A 14,601-nucleotide genomic window follows, 5' to 3' on the forward strand; every position below is an offset into this window, starting at 1 on the left:
AACAGTGTGTGTGTCAGGGCACCTTAGACAGTCTATGCTCCCTCCAGGGGACTTAAGGGGTCTGTGACCCTAAGGGCCAAGAGCCCCACCACCAGGTGTTGAGGCCACCTCCAGACATGCGCACACACACATGCTCATGTACACTCACACGTGCACATGCACGCAGGTGCACATACACATCCACAATCACATACGTGCCCTTGTCGGGGTTCCTCCTGGATTTGGGACTGGAGGCCTATGTTAGGGCCTGGCTCTGCCACCTCACGGCTCCCTGTTGGTGACGCCAGGGCGTGATGCCAACCTGTGTGCCTAAACGTCACCGTGAATGACTCTGGCTATCTGCAGAAATCAAGCGCATCACACCCAAGACAAGCGCCTGCATCTCGAGGGTTTTCAGGCTCCGTGCCAAAACCTCTGGAACAACGTCCTCTTGGGGAATCACTGAGTTGGGGAAGAATTCTGATTCGTTTGTTTGAAAACCACCACCCCACTCCCTGGGGCAGACTGGCTGCGATGGCCATCCAGGTCTTACCGCGTGGCCAGTTTGTGGCAGACGATGCCTGTGTCGGTGATGACCTCATTCAGCCGCAGCTCCAGGTGGACCTTGCCCTGAAAGCACAAAGGTCAGAGGTCACGGGGAACGGCCACACACAGCAGAGTCTCCATTTACAGACATGTGCTTATGCCTGACCCTGTGAGGTGTCCACCGTGCCTCGACTCGCCCTACCACTGCCCCCCCCGCCCCCGCTCAGATCCCAGGGACCAGGATGGGCATGGCACCCAGAGTTCAAGGTTTCAGCCACAGGACTCCCTGCTCTGCTGACAGCAGCCACTGTCTCAAAGGAAAGAGATGAGAAAGCTCAAGAGAAGCTGGGGAAACGGCGTTCCTGATGGCTGTTCTCCAGGTCATGTTCCTTCACATGGCCCAGCCTGCGGTCTGGGCCACGCTGCCTAGCGTCTCGTGTGTCTGCGTCTGCACCCAGGTCAGAGGCCAGGGAAGGTCAGCGTCACTCCTCAGGCAGGAGGCCAGTGCCCATGGGCACTGCTAGGACAGGGGAGCGCAGACCAGGCTGTACTTCCACCTGTGTGTGTCTGTGCAGAGGGTCACACGGCTGGGACGACGCGACCAGGCCGTGATCAGGGGTCAGGGGTGATGAAGGAGAGGGAGAAACGCGAAGAAAGGAGAAGAAACACCTGCCCCTAAAGTCCAGCAGTGAGCACGATGCATGCGTTCACGTGAGAGGATATACTGGAACATGAATTAACGTCATCTCTAATTGGGGCCCACCCCATGGCCGAGTGGTTAAGTTGACGCACTCTGCTTCGGAGGCCCAGGGTTTTGCCTGTTTGGGCACGGACATGGCACCCCTCGTCAGGCCATGCTGAGGCGGCATCCCACATAGCATCAACAGAGGCACTCACCCTAGAATACACAACTATGTCCTGGGGGCGCTTTGGGGAGAAGAAGGGAAAAAAGTAGAAGATTGGAAATAGACATTAGCTCAGGGCCCATCTTCCTCATGAAAAAGCATACGTTAAAAAATAAAGTCATCTCTAATTAGGAAAAGGAGGCTGCACTGACCATCTCCAAGGTCCTTTCTGACTAGAACCTCTGGGCTCTACAACCTGGGGGCTGGGCCACCTTATCACAGAGGACCCAGGATGGGCAGACAGGATAGAGCCGGCGGGGGGTGTGGGCAGGACCACTCAGTCGGGTCCCTGTGGCCTCCCGAGCTCACTCCTCTGGATGCCCCATGGATGTTCCTGTGCAGCCGGTTCCCGTTGTGGCTCAGAGACTTCTGCATGGTCCTCCCTCCAGGTTCACTGCCCATCCCCACGCCGGCCGCTCTCCTCCCCCTCACCCGCAGGCCTTCCAACGCACTTGTCCACACGGCTCCATCTGCGGCTCCAGTGACTAGCCCTTGTGAGATTCTTGGACGAGCTGCATCCGTGTCCCCAGACAGACCCTGGGTGTCTGCAGGGAGAACATCCTGGCCCTTCACCGGCAATAACCCCGGTTCCGGACTCACCCACAAGAAACCATCCAGCAAACGACATGAGGCTTTCGGATCTGTGTCCCCGAGCCGCTGCTCCCTGACAATGAGCCCTTCTGCCTGAGAAGAGGCAGTCCTGATAGGGCGACCCACACGGCCCACTGTCCTTGCGCCTGCAGGGTTGGAGGTGGACTTTAGACCATCTGAGAAGCATTTCACCAAAATGCCCACAGCACTGACGACGAGGAAGGGGAGGGTGCAACCTGACAACCCCATCATGATGGCCTGAGGTGAGGGAGAACCCCTTGCACTTGTGAGCGAGGTGCAGGGAGCACTCCGGCCCAGCGCCAGACCCCGTGCGTGACTGTCAACCTTTTACAGAGGCACAAGATCCACTTATTCAGCAAATAAACCAGAAACCAGGGCCCAGCATCAGACAGGTGGGGGGTGCCTCCTTCACCCCAAGCCCCCATGTCCTCATGTCCCCTCATATCCCGCCTATGCATCCTGCAGGCCCCTCTGCAGGGCAGATGTGGCTCTGAGAGTGAACAGGCCATGACATGGCCACATGTTTCCCATGGAACCTTCTTAGAGCAAACCAGCCTCTCCCCTGGATAGGCTCTGGGACCACCCAGGTCACAGCACAGGGCCAGTTTTGTGATCAAAAGATGAAGCCAAAGCAGCCACCAAGCCATGACACTGACGTGGGGAGCTGAGTGGACAGGGCAGCCTGGGCCCCTGATGACGTGGACAGTAGGGCTGGCCTCCTCTGGGGCAGCCTGACCCAGGCCTGGGCGCCCACGAGCCATTCCACCACTGCGGGAAAGGCCAAGGGCTCCTCTTTCAGCCTTCTCCTCACTGACCTGCTGGACACCAGAACCAGCCAGCCCACATCACATCCTTGTGATCCAGGTGATACCCCGTGTCCTGAGAACAGAGCTGACATCGGCAAAGGGCTTGACTGGCGGTGCAGCGCGGACTCCGGGAGCACTTGCTGAGGGACGCACATGCCGAGGGACGCACTCACCCGGAGAGCAGCTTCCCCAGGGACTGACGGGCTCTTCTACCAGGGAGCCCTCGGAGCTTCCACCGACGTGCCCCTTGTCCCACAGGCACAGAAACAAGTGGCTCGGAGGCGCAGCCTCTCCTTGCACACATGTCCGGCCCAGACCTCTGGCTGACTGCCCCTCCTGCGGCTGCCATGAGCAAATCCTCAGGCTGGTGACCGAGGAAGGGGCCTTGGTGCCACCTGGCTCCTCGGGCAGAGAAAACAGACCCAAAGTGATAGCAACGACGGTGACAGCACCTGTCCTGTGCCAGGTGAGAGCTTCTGGGTCAGCCGCAGTTTTCAGCGCTAGCCCACGAGGCGGGCACTGTCATCTAGGCTGAGAGTAGGACCCGCAGCTGACAGTGGCAGCCTGCCTCCCAGCAAGCCCAGGACAATGGCTCGTGACTAAGGGACAAGGCAGAAGTCCTCCAGGACAGCTCTGGTGACGTGTATGTCCCTACACCCTCAAGGGCACCGCGCCACTTGCCCAGGGAGTTCAGACTCCCACATCACCAACCGATCCTCATCGAGCTCCGAGAAGTGAACAGCGCGTCTGGGGTGGACGGACCCCCCAGCACTGACACCAGTTTCCTGTTTTCCCCAGAAGGGGACGAGCAGTTCAGGAGACCCTGTGACAGGCGAGCTTCCTCCCGGGCGAGCACTTCCTCCCACGCGGCAGAAACTGCAGCTCAACACGCAAACACCACAAACCCACTCATGATGAGGGGGTCCCCCAAGGAACCCAGCGACCCCGCAGACTGGAGCTTGCAGCGGCCGTCGCGCAGCTTCGCTGAGGTTTGGGCGGCGCCTCTCGTGGGTGACATGCCACCTCCTGTACAAACAACCACAAACACCACCCCCGCGGACGAGGGCCACACCCTCCGCCTCAGGGAAGGGAAGGGTAGGTTTTGGGGCACGGCCTCCACAGATCCTTCGACGTGGATGAGTCTGACCCCACAGGAACCCCATGACGCCACGCAAGAAACTGCCCCCGGCTCGCATGGACCCCACAGAGGCCCCCTCCACAGCCACAAACCCCAGCTGCCAAGCAAGGGCACGGCGAGGGCAGCCCAGCCTCACACGCCCCAGAACCCCGGCTGGAGCAGGTCAGACCACCGGTCAAGCTGAATCGTACACGGTGACCACGACCCAGGCGAGGTGGATGAGGCCCAGGCAGGCGTCCCCGGTTCATCTTGGTCAAAGAAAGCACCTTTGGACAGAGCATTAAAAACGCTCATTTGTTTTTCCCATTCCTATTTGAGGTGAACAATGAGATTAAGAAGTTTAAAAATCAGCTGAGAATTGACAGCAGCACCTGCCCACCAGGTCCGACTCCACCTGACAACTCGCTAACAACAGAGAGCACGGCCCCAAGCCCACAGACACCACCAGAGAGACCCAGGGCGAATGCCCACGGGGACACAGCTGAACAACAGAAACCACACATGTACTCTGACTACACAGAAGCTAAACCAGGAGTCAGAATAGAAGGACAGCTGGAATCCCAGAGCATCTGGGCACCAAACACCCTTCCACAAACAGAGGCCAAGGAGGATGTCACAAGCAAACTGACAAGCATTTTGAATTTTTTTCCCTTAAAGATTTGGCCCTGAGCTAACATCTGTTGCCAATCTTCTTTTTTTCCTTCTTCCCCCCAAAGCCCTGCAGTACATAGTTGTACGTTCTAGTTGTAGATTCTTCTGGTTGTGCCATGTGGGACACTGCCTCAGCATGACTTGATGAGTGGTGCTATGTCCACGCCCAGGACCTAAACCAGGGAAACCTTGGGCCGCCGACGCAGAGCACACAAACTTAACCACTCGGCCATGGGGCCGGCCCCTGAACTCATGTCTTTTCATAAACAACACTTATCAAAATTTGTAGGATGCAGCAAAAACAGTGTTTCGAGGGAATTTACAGCATCGAATGCATATTAGAAAAGAAGGAAGACCTGGAATCACTCATCTAAGCTTCCTCCTCAGGGAACTAGAGAAAGAAGGGCAAATTAAACCCAAAGTGGGCAGAAGGAAAGAAGAAACAAGAATGAGAGCAGAAATCAATGGAACTGAAAACAGAAAATAAACAGAAAAAAGCAACAAGACCAAAAGTTGGTTCTTTGAAAAGATCAACAGAACTGATAAACCTCCAGCCAGACCACCTAGGAAAGAGGGGATGTGAATCACCAATGACTAATGAGGGGCGTCCCCCCTGCTCCTGGAAGCTGTCCGCATGGTTCTGTGTCACAGCCCAGGGTGCCACACCCCCGTCACACCAACAGGATGCACTGCGTGTGGGCAACCCCAATGTCAGCTGTGGCCTCCATTAGTAATCACCATCGATATTGGCCCACTGAGTGTGACAGCTGCACAGGATACATCTGTGCTTGTGCATGCATGCACACGCTCATGCTTGTACATACGTGTACAGGTAAAACTGGTGAGATCTGAGTGATCTGTGGATCGTAGGAAAGTCAGCATCCCGGCTGGGACCTTGCAACCAGGATGTCCCACAAGGGATGGCAGAAAGCACGGCGTCAGTCTTCAGGAATAAACAGCACAGCTCAGGCAGGTCTGCTCATCATTGCTCCCTGTGTCCTGCGTTTTGAGACTTCTTGCGCATGTGTAGCCATTTCAAAATTAAAAGTTTAGGGGAAAAAAAGGCAAGAAAAAGAAAAGCTGCCCTTTCCAGTGAACTCAAACTCAGATCTGGGGTGAAACAGCTGGAGCCACTCTGATGATAGTGCACAGGCTATACTACTTCAGGATGAAAGTGACAGGGAAAACTGCCAAATGAAAAGCAGGGATGGTTCCCGTCACAGAGCACTGTTTCACAGCACAGCAGTTCTGGAACCTTTTTTCCAAGGAGGAGACGTCTAAGTGACCTGAGCGGGAGCACGTGTCATGTCCTCCTGGTGTGACTGTGCACCTGTTGTTGGAACCTGGCTCCTTGACTTGGGGCACAGCTGTCAGTTCTGAGTGATCACAGTGCCTCTTAGTCTCCTTGGGCATGTGGCCCTTGGTCGAGCTGTGAAGCATAGTCTCGACAGCTCGGCCCCTTCACCCCACACACCAGCTGCTCCTGTCTCTATCAAAGTTTGTGGGTCAACACCAGGGGCCACCAGGACTGTGTGCTACAGTCTCAGTAGGTGGAAACCCTGAACCACGCCTCCACCCTCAGAGCTCAGCCGAAGCTGAGGGCCCATGAGGAGCTGTGAGGACATGCAGGCCCGGCCAGACCCACAGATGCCACCAGGAGCTGCGTGGGAGTCCTCATGAGGCAGTGACTGCCGCGAGTGTGTGCCTGACACCACACTGCCACATCAGGCATAAAACCCCATACTACAGAAGAGGAAACTGAGGCCGGAATAGGACACTGCTGGCACATTTCCCTGGCGAATGGGGCACTGAGCTCCAAGTGGGCCCACCTATGCCAGACACCCTGCGCACATCACACACCCGCCAAGCCTCAGTGTCTCTCGGATGCCGCCGATGAAACCGTGCATGCGTCTTGGCATTGTGTCTGGTCATGGCTCCTGGTCACAGAGTTTCCGACGCCGGTATGGGGTTAGAACCAGGCTTGACAGGGACCACACAAGCCAGGGTCACGGTAGGAGAGGCCACCATCCTGACGGCCATTCTCTGGACACTTGCCAAGTCCAAGAGCTGCCTCCCAGGGAGGGTTGGGAACTGGGAGCCCTGCTGTTGTCTCTGTCTCCCCTCCTAGGGGAGAAGCCTGTCCTGAGCAAGGGGGTAGCTCCTTTCCCTGGACAAAGGGGTGAGCCCCCATGAACACAATGCCTGCCGAAGCAGGGTGAGCCCCAACGCCCCAGGCAGCGGGGGCTGTGCCAAACTGGGCGCTTCCTCAGCCCCAGGCAGTGGGGACCGTGCCGCACTGGGTGCTTCCTCAGCCCCGGGCAGCAGCAGCTGGGCCAGGCTGGACCAGTCGGGTTGGCTGGACTTTTTCAGGGCTGCAGCCCTCTATGCGAAGTACAGGGAGTACACGCGGGTCCTGAGATGAGCCTGTGGGCTCTCAACAGCAGCTTTATTTTCTCTTTACCTTCAATTACGTTCTCTTCACGTTTTCAAAGCTGCTTCAGTCATGCTTGACAAAGTGTGACGATAACCAACTGAATGAACAAAATTAGCAAGCACTCATCTACTCCACATGAAGGACACAGCCTGCTAACTGCCACCCCTGTGAAGACCAGAACCTGCCTGCCTCCTCCACCCACAGACCCCGCGCCCTGGCTGTGGCTCTGTCAGGGCCTCACCTGCACTTCCGAGTCAGCGTCCACGTGCTGCAGCTGGAACCAGGTGTCCCTGTTGTGGTACTTTGGCAGGTCCTCCTTCTGAATGGCCACCTTCCCTGAAACAGGAGCACAGAGGACAGGCTGTCACCAGAGGGGACACAGCCTCCAACCCAACAAGGCCTCCGACCTAACAAGGCACACAAGCACAAGTCTCTCCATCATCACCACCAATTATTCCAATTATTTGCTATAATCCAAAACACATAATCAGGGAAACTGATGATGTCACCCTGTCTTCCTTCCAGTAAGAGCAACATTGGTGACATTTCATCTCGAAGGTGGCACTTCCCACCCCAGCAGGAGAAAGCTCACATCCCACCCCCACAGCAGGCACCACTGCCTGCTCCCTGATGGCCACACAGCCTGCGTGTGGATGGGCCACCTGTCATGAGCACTTCTGCTCCTCACACATTACCTGAGGTGGTTGTAGCAAGTCAGCAGGAGAGGCAGGGGCACAGGGTGGGGGTATTTCCTACAAATGAGAAACAGCCCTGCCTCAAAGGAGTCTGCAAACAGTGAATCTCCAAGTGTGGTGCCCGATCAGCAGCTTCAGCACCAGCTGGGAGCTTGTCAGAAATGCAGATTTCCAGCCCCTACCCAGATGTGATGCATCCTGGGAGGAATACAGGACAGGGGTGAAGGAGCAACCACTGAAGGCAGGCCCCTGGCCACATGGCAGTGAGACCCGGGCATACGTCACCATCCTCTCCTGCCTCAACACTATGCTGCCAAGTGGGGACACGGCAGCATCGCTGGGTAGGGCTCTGAGACTTCATGGAAATGTGTGTGTGCATGTGTGTGTGTGCTTGCATGAGCTAAAGCTTAGAATATGTGTGTGCATGTTTAACTTAGACAGTGTGCACAGGCATATGCACGCCTGCTTGTATATTTAGCTTATACAGTATGTGCACGTGTACATATGTGCATATTCAGCTTAAATAATGTGTGCACGAGGAGGTGTATGTTCAGCTTAACAGTTTGTGCATACGTGCGCATCTGTATGCATAGTCAGCTTACAGTGTGTGCGCACGTGTGTAAATGTGTATGCAGTCAGCTCACAGTGTGTGCATGTGTATGCAGTCAGTTTACAGTGTGCACAAATGCATGCATGTGTATGCAAAGTCATCTTACAGTGTGTGTACATATGTGTGCATGTGTATGCAGTAGGCTTACAGTGCATGTACACATGTGCGCATGTATGCAGTTTCAAGTGTGTGCACGTGTGTGCAGTTTACAGTGTGTGCAAGTTTGTGCATCTGTATGCATAGTCAGCCTACACAGTATGTCCACACGTGTGCAGCCAGCTTACATAGTGTATGCACATGTGTGTGCATGCAGTCAGCTTACAGCGTGCACGCTGTGCCCACAGAGGCAGTCAGCTTATACAGCATGCATGTGTGCACGTATGTGTATATTTACTTTATTATACATATGTATATTTACAGATGTATACATAGCATGTGCACACACAGGCCTATCAGGCCCCCAGTCACGACAGCACACGTGTGCACTCAAGTTAGCTCACAGCAATGACTGAAACTGAGGATGCAGCTGGAAGGAAGCACTGCTCCCCATCGCCCACCTGGGTCTGTGAATCCGTGTCTCCCCAAGTGTGGTCACCAGTCACCTGCATCGAGACGCCTGGAGAGTTTCCTAAAGCACAGCTTCCCAGGCCCTATCCCAGAGGAGGAAATAGAATCTCTGGGGTGGGGCCCTGGAATCTTCCTTTCCAGGAGGCCCAGGGGACTTTTGTGGGCCCCAAGTGGGAGGATGTTTGCATTCCTCTTTAGGCTTGGCGCTTTGGGGCTAGATACAACATCCTCCTCTGCATTTCCACCCACACCTGTAGACCCAATGTCCTCCTCCACGTCCCCGCCCACACCTGCAGACCCTACGTCCTCCTCCTGCATCTCTGCCCACACCTGCAGACCCAATGACCTTCTCCACGTCCCAACCCACACCTGCAGACCCAACATTCTCCTCTGCATCTCTGCCCACACCTGCAGACCCAAAGTCCTCCTCCACGTCTCTGCTCACACCTGTAGACACAACGTCCTCCTTGCGTCTCTGCCCACACTGGAATCACTTCTCTATGAATGTGACAGGAGATCTGACTAGTTAGCTCACTACCTGCTGCTGTGCATCAGGCAAGTGTCTTACCCTCTCTGAGCCTCTGCTTTTCCCTCATGTATCAGTGGAGATGACTTCCACACCCAGTGTTAATACGAAGGTGAAAAAGCACACTTCATGCCCATGAAAACACCAGCGTGGTCCTCGCTTCCAGAAGCACTCAGCTCATGTTAGTTTCCTTCCAAGTATAAGAGCACCTGAGAAACTTCATAAAACTATGGAATTCCTGGTTCAGCCCCTGGAGAGTCTGGTCCACCAGCATGGATGGGGCTGGGTGCCTGGATTAAGCTCCCTTCCCAGGAGCAAAGAAAAAGCATGCTGCTCGGAGATAGACGGATATGAGCTCGTAACGGCACAAGCAGTCAGATTTCAGAAAACCGAGAGGCACTAACAAGGCTCCTGGTGTTAAGAGGACGTGGCAAGTAGATGGTGCAAGCGGACCCCGTGCAGGTACACAAGTGGGGCTCCATGCATGTGTGAATGCACATGTGGGTGTGTTTATGGCTCCACGCGTGTGTGAATGTGCACATGGGGATATTTATAGCTCCACAAGTGTGAATGTGCACATGGGTGTGTTTATGGCTCCACGTGGGTGTGTTTATGGCTCCACATGTGTGAATGCACATGTGGGTGTGTTTATGGCTCCACATGTATGTGAACACACAGGTGTGTTTACGTTTAGACAGAAAGGCCAGTGTGGACACTGAGAAGTTAAGCCACACAACAATCTGGGTCAGATTATGAAAGGTCTTGAGTCAAGCTAGGGAGTACAGATTACCTTCTCTACCCAAATCAGGCAGGGTAGCCTCAAACTTAACAATTTCTTTCTTTTTTTTTGTATAAATCAGGTTCTAAAGTAGAAGCATTTAACCCCAGAAAAGGGTTTCTTCAGATAGGAGACTGTCTATAAAACACAGCACTTTTCTAAAATAGAATAAATATGTGTGGGGATATTTTCAAAAATCTTCCATTCTCTCAACACATGCTCAGTGACTGCCTCCCAAGCCTGAGCCACGTGCCAGGGAGCCACATGCAAGAGTCGCTTCCGGGCCCAACCGTGTTCTGAGCTCTTTCATGGCTGTGGGACACCATCATGGCCTCCTACTGGGAGAAGAAGCTGACGGCCCCGCGTAGAGAAGGCAGCTCTGGCGGCTGTGGGCTGAAGCGGGTGCAAGGGGCAAGCTCTGAGGCCACGGAGGCCATGTCCAAGCAAGAAAAGGCATCGCCACCACAGGGCTCGGGAGAGGGTGGGCTCAGGGCACGCAGTCTTGGAGGGTCAGCCGGAAGGATGAGGAGGGGAAGGTGGGGCTTATCCAGTGACAATGAGCACGTGGTGGCCCCAAGCTCAGCATGATTCCCCCGAGGTGCTGCAGACCCCACGGGGCCTGTGGGGCTGCTGGACAGAAGCTGAGAGCTAAGTAGGTGGGAGAACCACCAAGGCCAGGAGGGATAGGAGATGGCGCAAGGCTGAGGGAGGGACAGTAGGGCGGTGGACAACTGTCTTGTGTGTGGCTGGGATCCGTGGGGACCTCTCCAGTGGCCTGGGCAGGGAGCAGGCGCTGGCCGAGCCCCAGAAGCGAGGGGCGCCAATGAACAGCCACATGAGTCAGAGTCCAATGCTGCCCAGGAGTGGAACGCCCACAGTGTCCTCGGGAGCACACAGCCACAGCTCTGCGTCCCACGTGCCTGGACCCCAGTGGCTGCCACTGAGCCAACACCTGCGTCTCAGTGTCTGTTCTGGGGCCACAGTGGAAAGGACTGGGGTTCCTGGGGCAGAGGGGAACCCTGACTCAGGGTCTTTGCTGCTCCACATCCTCCCCCACACTCACAGTGGGCTCACTCTCTCCAGGAGCCCTCCACTGACGTGCTGGCGTCTCTGAGAGCACCCCAGGACCACCAAGAGAACCCCCATACCTTTAAGGAACCCTAATACCTTTGAGCACCCCAATACCTCTGAGAGTGCCCTGAAAACTCTGAGTGTCGCAGGTACCTCTAAGAGGATCCCAATGACTCTAAGGAAACCAATACCATCCTGACCCCCACGGAGGGCTGTCGGCAGTCCCAGAGGGTCTGCCTAGGGACAGTGGGCAGGGCCCCCTCTACAAGCCACCCTGGGAGGAGCCCTGGGAAGCTTTCCAGGGACAGGTTTGGGGGTCACTGTTCCCTCACCTTGAAGGGCAGCCCCCAGGCCTCTGCCAGCGTGTCTGGTCCCCCGCGTGAGTCTGTGGTGAGGCACAGGCAGCCCGTCCCAGCCCTGGGGATGCCGCCTCCAGGCCATCACCACCAGCACAGCCAGAAAGGCCGTGTAGACTCAGCTGCTCCGAGCGGGGAGCCTGGAAGAGATGCCACTTCCGCCAAACGAGACCCTGTCCAGGAGGGTGGAGGAGCCTGTGGAGGCCTACCTATGATGGAGGCCCGCCGGAAGACGTCTCTGTCGAAGATGTAGAAGGCGAGCTGGCGGAAGCGCCGCGGGATCTCGCAGTAGAAGTCCTCTCCGTAGAAGGGGCTGCACAAACAACAGAGGCGACCGTCAGGCTCTGAGGGACCACCTGCTGCCGGCTGCGGGCATCGCAGGGGCCTGCAGACTAAGCGCAACCGTGGGCGCCGCATGCACTGTCACTCTAAATGCACCAAGAACCGCTATTCTGCATTTCCCTTTGAGACATGAAACTGCGTTTCTTAACTGGAGCAAAACTGGACTTGACAGCGAGCAGGTGGTAAATCTCCTAGTGGGATGCGGCCTCGCACGTGCCCCAAAGGCACTCACACTACATGACGACCGCTGCACTGGGTTAGTGGCAGCTTAGGGAACCAGAGAGCACGACACATGTGGCCTCACAAAGCGACGCCCGCTGAGTGTGTCTGGGCGGTGGGGATGTTCTGAGCTCTCGGCAGCGGGACAGCCTCACCATAAAAGTAAACTTGGCGTTCCAGTTTCAGACACTGCTCCCCTTCTTCCAGGAGTTAGCGTAAAGTCCTGACTGGGCGGCCATCTTTGCCCCTCATGGGGGTGAAGACCCCTGCCCACCACAGGGCTGACCCTGCACAAAGACCCTGTGCTCATCACCCATGCACAAGTCCACAGACGGAGACAAAATCAACTGTGAACTCTAATTGAGGGCAGAGAGCCAGGGACTGTGCTGGTTGGGCCAGGTTGCATTATCAAACGCTGGTTCACGGAGGCCATAGCAAGCGGGATCTGCATCCACGGGCGAGGAGGGAGCACATACTGAGCACCTCGGGTCTGCCAGAGTCCCTCCTCATGCACATTTATGGCTGAGTCCAAAACAGGAAGAACTGATACAGCCTGTGGCCCTGGACCACGCAGGAAAGAAAGGTGACACAGGAGCCTTTTGGTGACAGTTTGTGAGTGACATGGACGCGACCACCAGAAAAAGGGATGGGGACCAGCTCCCAAAGCAGAGTTCCAGAGTTGCATCTCCCATCCCAGATTCCAGAACCATGTTCCATCAATCCTGAGATGACCCCTTCCCCAACAGTTAGCATCTCTGGAGTCAGAACGTTTTCTGCGACCAGGGTAAGGACTGTTTTTAGATTAATTAGCGCTGCTGCTTCTTGGTGAGGCATAAAATAAGGGCGCACCTTATAACTGATGAAGGACACAGATTCCATAAAGTACAGCATTTTGGTGGCATGATGTGCCATTGCTTGACCTGGTGTCACTGGTGTCCACCTTCTACCACGCTGTCCCGACGATGCAGTAATGAAGCCCTGGAGCACTGACATCCCCTAAATGCAGGCCCATGACACGCCATCAGAATCACGGGCTCCTGAAGCACCGCCCTGTGTGCAATTCATCCTGCAGCCCAGGATCAGCTCAGCATGGCCCAGCCACCCAGGAAGATGGGACAAATGGACCAGCCTGAAGCCAGAACAAGACCCCCAGTGAGGGGACGGCTGTGGGGAGACTGACCCAGGATGGGTGGTAGAGATGCCAGCCTCCCAGAAGGGGTGGCATCAGCCCCAGAGAATGGGGTCTGAGGAACGAGGGCGCTCCTTCAGGCCTTTGCTCACTCAGCCAACAGGACGGTGTCAGGCACGGGATGAAGGTCGCTAGCATGAAGCTGGGAGCTTCGAGCAGCTATGGGTCACAGGAGACAAGCATCCAGAAGCCCTCATGATACAGGAGGCGCGTGTGACAAGAGAGCGGGAATAGCTCAGATGGGTAGGGGTGTGAAAGAGAGGAAAGCAGAAGACGGAGGGGCTCCCACAAGACTGAGGACAAAACAGGTTCTGCCCACACCTGGACCCAAAAACCAGGGAGTCGGAGAGCCGGGTCAGCGAGGAGGAAGGGTCTGGGAGCGGCTGGGTCTGGCAGGTCTGACAGGTCAGAAACCCAGACACCAGCCCGTGCCCACCCCTCCCAGCTGGGAAGCAGAACACACTTGAGAAGGAAGAGGGAGGCCTAGGGCTCAGGGTTCCAGGCTCTGAAACTCCCGTCAAGCACCAGTGACGGAAACAGAGGGGTCCAGCCATGGACAGAGACCCTACCCCACACCAACAGGAGTCACCTCAAAGTTGTCACACAGCTGAATGTGAGGCTGAATATGAAGGAACTCAAGGAACAAGTCTTCATGAGCTGGAGTGAGCTCAAGACTGCTCAGACGTGACACCAGGAGCACAATCACTAAAAGAAAAACCCAGTGAGCTTGACTTCGTCAAAATTAAAACCACCAAAGACTTGGTGCGAGTTCTCGAGATGGCACGCCCATGAGCATGACACTCCCTCCATGGACAGGAGCTGGCGCTGAGGGCCAAGGCCTCTTCTAATGCGCCAGCCGGGCCTTAGCACATGGCACACAGAAGAGTTCTGGAAATGATGTCCTGTGGCTCCCTCTCGAAGCCCTTTTAAGAACCCGGCATCCTGTCAATGTGATTCTGGACAGACGGGATCCCAGGCAGGCTGCGGCCGCTGCTCCCTGCCCAACTCCGCCGTCAGATCCACGTGGGACACGGACGCCCAGCCCCAACAGGAGGACTCTGGACCACACTCAAGCAGAAGCTCTGACGAGGCAGCCGCCAGCCATGGACGTGCTTCTCCCAAGCCATGTGAGGAGGACAGGATGCCCCAGGCGGTAACCAGGGAACCGCCAAGAGCT

General features: G+C 56.0%; 1 protein-coding gene across 3 annotated transcripts in view; it reads right to left on the minus strand.

The window, feature by feature from the left end:
- Nucleotides 1-14,601, minus strand: part of RASA3 (RAS p21 protein activator 3) — an 89,708-nt gene that overhangs the window by 32,596 nt on the left and 42,511 nt on the right. For all 3 annotated transcript variants that reach the window (XM_070579433.1, XM_070579434.1, XM_070579435.1), the window contains 3 exons: nt 11,884-11,987; nt 7,313-7,407; nt 533-609 (listed from right to left, as the gene is read on the minus strand). In XM_070579433.1, coding sequence (XP_070435534.1) covers nt 533-609; nt 7,313-7,407; nt 11,884-11,987 — 276 coding nt within the window. The remainder of the gene's footprint in view (nt 1-532; nt 610-7,312; nt 7,408-11,883; nt 11,988-14,601) is intronic.

The sequence above is a fragment of the Equus przewalskii genome, chromosome 16, assembly GCF_037783145.1.
Source record: "Equus przewalskii isolate Varuska chromosome 16, EquPr2, whole genome shotgun sequence".
NCBI lineage: Eukaryota > Metazoa > Chordata > Mammalia > Perissodactyla > Equidae > Equus > Equus przewalskii.